Source organism: Oreochromis niloticus, linkage group LG11 (genome assembly GCF_001858045.2).
Source record: "Oreochromis niloticus isolate F11D_XX linkage group LG11, O_niloticus_UMD_NMBU, whole genome shotgun sequence".
NCBI lineage: Eukaryota > Metazoa > Chordata > Actinopteri > Cichliformes > Cichlidae > Oreochromis > Oreochromis niloticus.
Genome location: NC_031976.2, coordinates 28,294,883 through 28,305,663, shown reverse-complemented (window position 1 = coordinate 28,305,663; position 10,781 = coordinate 28,294,883). Strand labels below are relative to the sequence as shown.

General features: G+C 39.2%; 1 protein-coding gene and 1 long non-coding RNA gene across 2 annotated transcripts; one reads left to right on the top strand and one right to left on the bottom strand.

Moving 5' to 3' along the window:
* Positions 1-1,940: 1,940 nt before the first annotated feature.
* On the bottom strand, positions 1,941-7,724 carry LOC109204291 (uncharacterized). The gene is made up of 4 exons (XR_003222290.1): positions 5,646-7,724; positions 5,299-5,361; positions 3,814-3,913; positions 1,941-1,985 (listed from the first exon to the last, which is right to left on the bottom strand). It is a non-coding gene; the product is annotated as an uncharacterized LOC109204291 (long non-coding RNA).
* Positions 7,725-7,884: 160 nt separating this feature from the next.
* Positions 7,885-8,872, top strand: hamp (hepcidin antimicrobial peptide). Its single transcript, XM_003450530.5, has 3 exons — positions 7,885-8,180; positions 8,281-8,358; positions 8,502-8,872. Exons 1-3 carry the CDS (start codon positions 8,094-8,096, stop codon positions 8,607-8,609), a joined length of 273 nt encoding a protein of 90 aa, XP_003450578.1. The 5' UTR covers positions 7,885-8,093; the 3' UTR covers positions 8,610-8,872.
* Positions 8,873-10,781: the final 1,909 nt, after the last annotated feature.

Below are 10,781 nucleotides of genomic sequence, written 5' to 3'. Positions count from 1 at the left end.
TAAACCTAATCATCCCATTGATGCGTTAAAATTCAATGAAAACTAACCTGATCATACCTGTAAAACAAATTCAATCCTTCTGTTAAAAGAAATTAATTATCTAGAATTACTTATCCCTAACATAGACATAGTAGGCTATCATTTTTGGCTATCAAATCAATAAGTCAACACAGTTTACATAAAAGAGGGGGCGTGACCGGTAGCAAACAGATGTGTCTACATGCACCCGAGTGAGATATTTAATATTTTAATGAAGCAACATGTAAACGACTTCAAACTAAAATCAGCACCACTGCTACAGGAAAAGCAGCTGTATGTGTTATAAAATGTGGAACACTATGTTTAGACTAAAAAAAAAATGCTGTGGTTGGTTTGACTTTGACAGCACTATATTAATAAAGTCTATGTTAAGCCAGGAAGAAGAGCCAGCAAAAATACTGACTGTGCAAATGAAGCGGGCTATCACAGGAAAACCACAACCATGTATTTAGTTAAATTATTTTATAACTTTAATAAAAGGTTTGTTTAAGATCCAACCCTGATGGTGTTAAACAGTTGGAGAGCTGCTGATTCATAGTACACTCCCCAAGCCTGTTTAGTGTGCTTTCTTCCAAATGAGTAATATACAGGGTGGGCCATTTATATGGATACACCTTAATAAAATGGGAATGTTTGGTGATATTAAAGTCCTGTTTGTGGCACATTAGTATATGTGAGGGGGCAAACTCCTCAAGATGGGTGGTGACCATGGTGGCCATTTAGAAGTCGGCCATCTTGGATACAACTTTTGTTTTTTTCAATAGGAAGAGGGCCATGTGACACATCAAACTTACTGGTAATGTCACAAGAAAAACAATGGTGTGCTTGGTTTCCACGTAACTTTATTCTTTCATGAGTTATTTACAAGTTTCTGACCACTTATAAAATGTGTTCAATTTGCTGCCCAATGTGTTGGATTGTCAATGCAACCCTCTTCTCCCACTCTTCACACACTGATAGCAACACCGCAGGAGAAATGCCAGCACAGGCATCCAGTATCCGTAGTTTTAGGTGCTGCACATCTCGTATCTTCACATCATAGACAACTGCCTTCAGATGACCCCAAAGATAAAAGTCTAAGGGGGTCAGATCGGGAGACCTTGGGGGCCATTCAACTGGCCCATGATGACCAATCCACTTTCCAGGAAACTGTTCATCTAGGAATGCTCGGACCTGGCACCCATAATGTGGTGGTGCACCATCTTGCTGGAAAAACTCAGGGAACGTGCCAGCTTCAGTGCATAAAGAGGGAAACACATCATCATGTAGCAATTTCAAATATCCAGTGGCCTTGAGGTTTCCATTGATGAAGAATGGACCCACTATCGTTGTACCCCACATACCACACCAAACCATCACTTTTGTTGTTCCAACAGTCTTGGAGGGATCCATCCAATGTGGGTTAGTGTCAGACCAATAGCGGTGGTTTTGTTTGTTAACTTCACCATTCACATAAAAGTTTGCCTCATCACTGAACAAAATCTTCTGCGTGAACTGAGGGTCCTGTTCCAATTTTTGTTTTGCCCATTCTGCAAATTCTGTGCGCCGATCTGGGTCATCCTCGTTGAGATGCTGCAGTAGCTGGAGTTTGTAAGGGTGCCATTTGTGAGTAGCTAATATCCGCCGAAGGGATGTTCGACTAATGCCACTCTCCAGTGACATGCGGCGAGTGCTATGCTGTGGGCTCTTGCTGAATGAAGCTAGGACAGCCACTGATGTTTCTTCATTAGTGACAGTTTTCTTGCGTCCACATTTTGGCAAATCCAACACTGAACCAGTTTCACAAAACTTAGCAAGCAGTTTGCTGACTGTAGCATGGGAGATGGGTGGTCTCGTAGGGTGTCTTGCATTGAAATCTGCTGCAATGACCCGGTTACTGCGTTCACCAGATATCAACACAATTTCGATCCGCTCCTCACTTGTTAACCTCTTCGACATGTCAATGGCTGTGAACAAAGAGAAACTTGTAAATAACTCATGAAAGAATAAAGTTACGTTGAAACCAAGCGCACCATTGTTTTTCTTGGGACATTACCAATAAGTTTGATGTGTCACATGGCCCTCTTCCTATTGAAAAAACAAAAGTTGTATCCAAGATGGCCGACTTCTAAATGGCCACCATGGTCACCACCCATCTTGAGGAGTTTGCCCCCTCACATATACTAATGTGCCACAAACAGGACTTTGATATCACCAAACATTCCCATGTTATTACGGTGTATCCATATAAATGGCCCACCCTGTACAACATGCACGTGTCACCATGCATGCAGCCTGTTGCTCCTATTATTTTTCTTTGATCTCTACTTTTTGAACTTTTTAAATTTTGCCCTTTCTCAACAGTTTCCCCCTGAGATTAAAGTATTCTGATCTGATCTGATAACAGCAAACATCCCACCGGTTTTGTAAAGATTTAAATAATGTTAGTCCTGATTTACAGAGAGATCGATAGATATGAAGTCTTTTAAATAAATCTTAATACTCAGACAAGTTGAATTTTTTTTTTAAATGTGCAAACTCAACCTGCTAAAATACCTTTTAAAAAAAGAAGCTTACAACATAGCATACAATAGTGTCATTGATTTCTCATCCTCTAAAAGTCACAAACAATAAAGACATGCTCCAGACAACCAGTTCCATCACTTGAAAAGCTGAGGCGACACCTAGCAGATAGTTGCTGGTTACAGCTACCTCCTTTAGCTTGACCATGGCTCTTAACTTTAAACCTTAACTCGTCCATTTTAGGTTTATTAACTCCATAAAAACCCTTTTTTCCTGACCAGGCTGTAAAAAGACTATGCTATAAAGTTGGTCACTTTAACATGGGAGTCTTTAAAGGTTTAATGCTTTTGGTGCAGTATGGCTGTGCAGTGGTTCGCGGTGTTGCAGACAGTAAGAAGGTTCTAAGGGTTCCTGATGGCTCTAATCTGAGTAATTCTTAAAAGTCAATGTGGTTTTTACTATATGTGGCACAACAGTAGAACACTACATTTCATTTGCCACCAGTTGAGAGTCCTGGATCTGACTACCTTCAAAATTAGCTTTTTTCACAACAGTCTTTTGGACGTAATTGCAGGAAGCATGGGTGTCCATGATAACCACTGCATTTAACTTAGATGTGCCAGTGGCAGGGATCTGGTCCAGGTCCTGGGCATGTTAGTAAGTCATTTGGGACAATACGTCTTTGTTGCTGTGAACAGTTGGCACGTCGAACTAACACAAAAAATGTCTATATTCTCAACAAAACGTGCAGGGTTTAGAGTTAGATTGTCTTGTCAGTGCGTGGATGGAGATACCGTTTTAAATATATGTTTGAATTTTCTCTTGCAAGGATATAGTTACTATGGGTTACATGTCCCATGTGTACTCAAATCCACACAATCAACACACTGGTAAGTATTTAGAAGATATAGAGGGCACCTTGGGGGAGAAAGATCAATGATGGATGAAAGCTATATCCAAGCCCTTAGTGAGATTGCGTTGGGCACTGCAGGGCTAAGGCAACATTCTGCTGTTCTTAAAAGAGAAGCTGCTGTTTTATATTTATATATATATGTATATATATATATATATATATATGTTTGCACAGACACAGTAACACATGCACTGAGTATTCATTTGACTGAGAGTATGTGCTAAATTTGATTTGGTTTTGTTTTCAGGCTTGTCAGCTGCCATTTAAACATGCATAGACAGCCAGGCAGGCAGGCAGGCAGGCAGGCGTCTGTGTGTCCCTGTTTCTGTTTGAAGTGGATGATCTCTGATCCCACGTACCTCTCTGATTGGGACATGCGTAGTCTCTCTCCGTCTGTCTGTTTTCCTTCTTCACCCCACGAAAGCTTTCTGAATCGAGTCAGGCAAAGCTGAAATAATACTGTTTGGAAAGGAAAATTAAATGACATAAAGAACTGTTTCTTTAATAAATGAAATAGGAAGCATGTACCAGGGAGTTCAACCTTCACCTCTCAGACCAGATAAATCACTTAGAATTAATTGATGTATTAATTGGAAGAGGAAAGTCTCTCCGCTTTGAGCAATGGGTTGTTATTGCTGAAATTGTATTTAATGAATTTGAGTCAGTGGTTTAGGTCTGGTCAGTACTCAGCGAATGTCTGCTACACATTTGCCTGGAGGAAGGGAGGGAAAAGCCACTTCTATAAAATCCTTTATGTGATTTGGATAAGTCCTTTTTTTAATTTTTTTTTTTTGTGGTGTGTGTGTGTGTGTGTGTGTGTGTGCATGGGCACATCTACCAAAGGACACGGTTGAGTGATTTTCATTGAACTCATGCTGGCCAACACATTCTCCTGGAAAGCCACAGTTTCATGGCCTGCAGGCTTGTCTTACCTTTGTGCTTTTTTAGCTACAGGAGCACACTGTCAGGAGCATGTATTGTCCACTGCCCGAGCTTGTTACACATTCCCCCTCTCTCTGAGGTTATTTGTTGAAAAAGCCTGACAGAAAGAGTCTTATTCCACCTGACATACAATGTCCCTCACACCACACTTACCATCTTTCTTGGTTGTACATTAATAATGACATAGCACCTGCCACACACATAAGAGAAGTATCAGCACAAAGGTTTGTATTCTGTTGCTGTCATAAATGGAGTATAGGTTTTTTTGTTTGTTTGTTCAGTTCGCCTTTTTGTGCATCCAGAGTGTCATATTCCACGGTATTTCCAGCACTGATCAAACTGGTGCACATGTTGAAAGACGCGTGTCTCTGTCTTAAAGCTGTGGGTCATGTAGTTTGGATTGCACCAAGCGTATTGTTTGAAGTACCATCACTGGGGATAAACACTGAACATGTCCCTGTCTGGCATTGCCATTTTTGATCATGGATCTGGTGTTTCTGAGAAACCAAAAATCTCAGTTCAGGAAAAATAAATGTATATGTAGAGCTCACTGAGTGGATTATACCCAGTTTAACCAAACAAAGATTTAATATCTTTTTAAGCTATAAAATATCATGTATAGATGCTACATTTAAATGAAATACGGTTGACTGGAAAATTCTAAGTAAAGCCTTTCACTTTGGCAGACAACCCCAGGTGTGCTTTTACACTGACATGACAAAAGATGCTTTCCATTATGAGGAAAATGGGGGAAAGGAGTCATCTTCCCACTCTGAAATATCACCATGGTATAGTTGCTCATGAGATACTAGATGCTGAAAAGCTAATTCATACTTTCTTTTCAAGCAGACTGCAGTTATTGTGTTCTTTAGACTTCTATCCAAGACTAAAAGAAATCTCACCTCAGTGTTAAGCTGGTTTTCCCCCCATGTGTTGTATCTGAAGGTACCTCTGAGAGACAAAATCTGTTTGACAAATTAAAACATTTCATAGCTTTAAACTACATTTTTTTCTTTGTAATGTTTAGCTTTTTTAGCCCTCTTTTTTGGGGCACATCATAATAGATTTTGAAAATACATGAAAGGAGACCAGGCAAAAGAATTGCACAATGACATGCAGCAAGGGTGCACTGAGTGTACAGTTTATAATTTAAATTTTTTCATTCATTGTTTATTTAAAGTTGCTATGGTAGTATGAATAAGTGCTCTCTTGCCCGTTATTTTTATCTATTAGAACTGGCCGTACTTACTGAAATTTCGGAAGTTCCAGCAGCATATTGTAACCTGCCTCTCATTCCACACTGACAGGGGAAGTCCCTGCATTGACCAGCAACCCATTAACCTGTACTCCATACTCCTCCCCCCTGCTTGATGTCCCAACACTGGTTCACTCGTGACCCAGTTTTGAGAGAAAACATATTTAGGGAAACAGTTGACTGCGTCGAGGGGCACTGTTTTTGTGTGATGGCTTTGGCAGCTGGCAGATATAATGTATGGATTGTCTTACAGCAGCCTATAAAGCATGTAGGAGCAAGGGGGAGGAGGGGTGAGAAATGGATGGGGACAGCAGTAGGGTATGATGATGAAACAGAGACAGACGGGGGCAATGTCCTCGACTGGGGGCAAAAAAACTGGTAGAGTGGCGCCTGCTGAGGTGAATCTGTCCGCCATGCTGGTGCCGGCGTTTGTTTGGCAAGTAGATTCCTACTGATAGCCACAGGGACTGCTAACCGACATGCGCGCTCAGGAAAACACAGGACAAAATGTGCACTTGGAAAACCCTGCTATGAGTTCTTAAAAAAAAATCTTCAATGTCAGACCTTTAATTTTTCTTTTTTTTTTTACACTCTGGGGAAACTTGGATATATTATTTTTGTCTTTGTACTGTTAACAAGCGTCAGATCTCACGAGTTATGCTTAGTGAAGCACATCAAATAAAATGACATGTTCATTATTTGAAGACATAACGTGGACTAGATAATGGATTAGAGCCTCTTTTCCTCACACGTAGCACACAAGACAAAAATTAAATGCATATGAAGTAATAAAATGTGATGATCTTGTTAAAAATTCTAAAACTATGGATGTGTTCCAACAAATGTGGAGCCATTCGTGGCTGTATTTGTTGACACTGATGTTGTGGTCACCCAAATCAAGCACGCGGGCCAGTGGGGTTATCAGTAAACGAGACAGACTGACGCAGGGGTCCTGTGACATGTTGTTCCTTAATTGAGTCAGGACGGGCGATTGGAAAGACTTTGAAGGTATAATGAGAATTCAAATGGCCTCTGATTTTTATCAGCCTGCACAGCGCGATCATTTATCAGTTTGTACCTTTATTTAGCTGTTTTCTTATTTCATTTCCACCACTATTGATTTTTGTGTTTATTCACAGCCTGATGTTCCTCTGGAATAGTTTTCTTCCACTGGCTGGTTAATTAATCTGTAGGTGTTTCTCATGGCTTCAGTAGTAAAGGAAGGAATGAGAAATCCGGTTTTCCGACAAAACTGTGAGCAGTCTGCTGTTGTTATTATTATGCCATTAAATAAACATGGTTTTAATTATGCACAGTTTGAAATTTATTCAGAAACTATGAGATTGCCAGGAAATGAGAAATGTTTTGAGGAAACAAAAGCAGCTGTTATTTTGTATGTTGGTTCTTAATTATCTGCTCTAAGAATGATGCATGAAAGAATAAAAACTATGACATAGAACAGATGCAGATTAAAATACCAGAAACAATGCAATTCTTTGTTGTCAACACATAATAAACCTCACTACGTTATTTTATATTCATCTTTAACTCTTGCATATTGAAACACCTTGACTCTCAAATGGAGCTTTTTAATCCTGGCTACTACTCTCCAGCTCTCAAAGGGATTTAATTTGGTTCAACTGCAGGTTCCTGTGTATTATGCAAAAACTGAACGTGTTGAAAATGAGGGGCTAATTATTCCATTTGAGAGGTTGTAATTACATCCTTTAGACTGAGCAATGGATATTCCAAAGTGGCTCCTTCTCCTTAGTGAAGGATTTCCTGGGTCGAAACAAGTGCAACTCAGTCAGCCATGCAATAGATTGACCTATGCTGTCTAGGCCTTTTGCTGGAGAAAGTACTGTGCTCTTACCAGGGTTCCTCCAGAACAAAAGTCCAATTTACACAATACATATTGCTCTCAGAGATTGTAAAAATAATGGTCTCCAGCAGCGTGTTCATGTGTGGAATTATGTTCTCACAGTGGAAAGTTATTCCCTTAAAAAGTCTGTAGATGATTTCATATCTTTCACAGACACTGGGACCCCACAATCAAAAATAGATCAGTGAATTTCCCCTAGTATTGCAGAACTACAGTAAGGAGAAATGAAGAGGTCAAAAACTTCCCCATTGGAATTGGGTAACTGTTGCCAGGAAAGGGCTGAGCCTCCAGCAGCGATGAGGCAATACTGAGCCCAACTGTGTATAAAAACCAACACAGTCAGCATACCATCAAACAGGAGAAGGACACGAGCTGACAAGGGTCAGTGAAATATCTAAAGAAATCCACTTGCCCAGGCAATCACCATCCATCACTGGACCTGAGGAATAAATTGAAGGTATTGTGGTGTTCTTCGCCGCACCGACACCCATGAGAGGGAAGACCTATCAACTCTAATCTTCAAAGGGTACAACAACTTAACCATTTAAACCCCGACCAAAATGAAGGCATTCAGCATTGCAGTTGCAGTGACACTCGTGCTCGCCTTTATTTGCATGCTGGAGAGCTCTGCCATCCCATTTGCTGGGGTAAGAATTCGTCTTAAACTCACTTCATTTGCTTATTAGATATAAATGTTTTGCCAGGACGCTGAGATGCGCCTCCTAAATGTGCATAATTCATTAACAGGTGCAAGAGCCGGAGGAGGCAGGGAGCAATGACACTCCAGTTGTGGCACATCAAGAGATGTCAGCGGAGTCATCAATGGTATGTTCAATCGACTGAATGAATTAAGCCAATTACCAAGAGCAAATTAAAATTTAAGTGGATGCATTTTCCCTGCAGAGTACCTTGGTATATAGAGCGGATGGAGTTGAACACCTTGCTCACGTCTTTTGTCTTTCCCACAGATGTCAAATCACATCAGGCAAAAGCGTCAGAGCCATCTTTCCTTGTGCCGCTGGTGCTGCAATTGCTGCCGAAGCAACAAGGGCTGCGGCTTCTGCTGCAGGTTCTGAGGATTCCCGCAACAGCCACAAAATATTAATTTATTATGCTTATTGTCTGACTCTTTCTTAAAGACTTTCTCCGAAGCATTTACTGTGCTATACACATTTTACATAATTCTGAAGAGATGTGAATTATGGAACAGCACTGTATTGTATTTATTTTAAACATTTCAACCATTTTGTGAATTTCTTTTAAAGAAGAAGTCAGATGTGGACATTTCTTTCATTGAGAATAAGTTAATATTTGGCACTGAATAAAGAAATTACAAGCAGCTGCAAAAATATTTCTGTCATTTTTATGGAAATGTTCATCTACAACAGTTAGCAAGAGATTAGGTCTCAGATTTGTGTTATTATCAATCAATATCTTAGCCCAATTTTACGTTTTGAGATTCTACTTTGTTACATTAAATCATTATATCACTAGAAACAGCTGGCATGTTGCATATGCAGTGTTTAATACTCACTATGCACATCTTTCATACACAATTAACATCAAAATTTGTTCTGCTCTCCATCGCTGACAAATCGTTTACACACTAGTAACTGAACTGACAGTTTATGGTCACATTTATTGTTAATTACTATACATGATGTTCTATTAGGACTCTCTTAAAATAATGCACAATGAGTTTTTCTTGATGAGACAAATTAAAAAGTAAAAGAAAAACTTTCTTCCATGTTACCTGAGGTTTATCTGGGGAACAATAAGCAGAAGGTGAGAGCAGAAGCAATATAAACATGAATTAGCCTTCTCAGCTGGGGCTATATTACAGATCATTATCGTAATTTCTTATCTGCTGAAATGCATATTGTGATCAGCTCAAATTGATTATCTTTTAAAATGATCTCTAGAGTAAAGGGAAATAATGGAAAGCAAATAAAAGAAATCAGTCCTTATGTGGAAGAAGAGACTCCTTCTCTGTCTTGTGAAGCATGTTAGGTAAGGATGTAAGAGTGTGGCGGGACCTTCAGGTTACCTTCATGCCTAGCTAGTAGTTAGAGTTACTACTGGTAAGAAAAAAGTTTGTGAAGTCGACTCAAACTCAAACATGTGGCCTTCACTAGTTGACCTTGATGAGGATGGTGAAAAAATGGTAACAAAATGTATTGTTTACTAATAATAATAATACATCAAGTTATGGGGAGTAATGAGGATGTTTATGGTTTATAATAAAAGTTTAACTGATCAGGTTTCAGGTAGAATGATAAATTATTGTATAATTACTATTATATTGTATATTTTTGTATAAATTATTATATAAACAAAATTCGCACAGAAAAAGCAATTCTGTCATCCTTTTATGCATTTCTTTTGTATCACTTAGTATCATGCATATCATGTATGTTATATTATTATCACACCAGACCTTAGAATAGGTGAGCTAAATATAAAAGCTCGCACTGCTAAATTATTTTGGGGAAACGCAGTGCAACGCCACAGCAGGAATAAACTCACAGCAACAGCATCAAAAATGCTGCCAGAATAAACAAGCTCATAATTTGTGATAAGCTGTGACCAGCTAGGGGAGCATGCTAACATAGCAAAGTCAGTTCAGGCTTCTACACATATGTTTAATGATTTCCCCAGAGCAGACTACAAACACAGGCAAAGGTGCATGCATAAAAGCAGCACACACAAATAAATTCACCGGAATTAGTCAATTTGAACAAAGAATCCGTGTTATAGCAATAAATGTAAAATGATTGGAAAGCATTGTAAAAGCACTCTCCTGCATATTGTGCATATTTTTGCATCACCACAACTGTCATGCACACTCTAGAGGAAGATTCCAACTGACACCCTTCAACATTTATTTTAATCTAACAGCAGCCACTTTAAGTGTGGCTGTTACGCCTTTCATTGGTGCATGCATGAGGAATCAAAACATATTCCTTGTGTTTTGGGCAGATTAGCAGATGAACATACATAGGAGCAGGAATAAATAGGAGCTGAAATGTTCCGGTAGGCAACAAAAATTGAACAAACAAACCGAGATCTTAAATGTAGAAAAAGAAAAAATATATATATTACTAGACCCTTTTCTTTCCGAAAAGCTCTACCTCGAAAGATTCAAAATCTTTTTTGAATCATTTTTACATTTTGTGAGCTTTTGCTTGAGCAGCAGTGTCTTTTCGAAATAAATTGAGTAAACAACATGCTTTTAAACTGCACTTTCA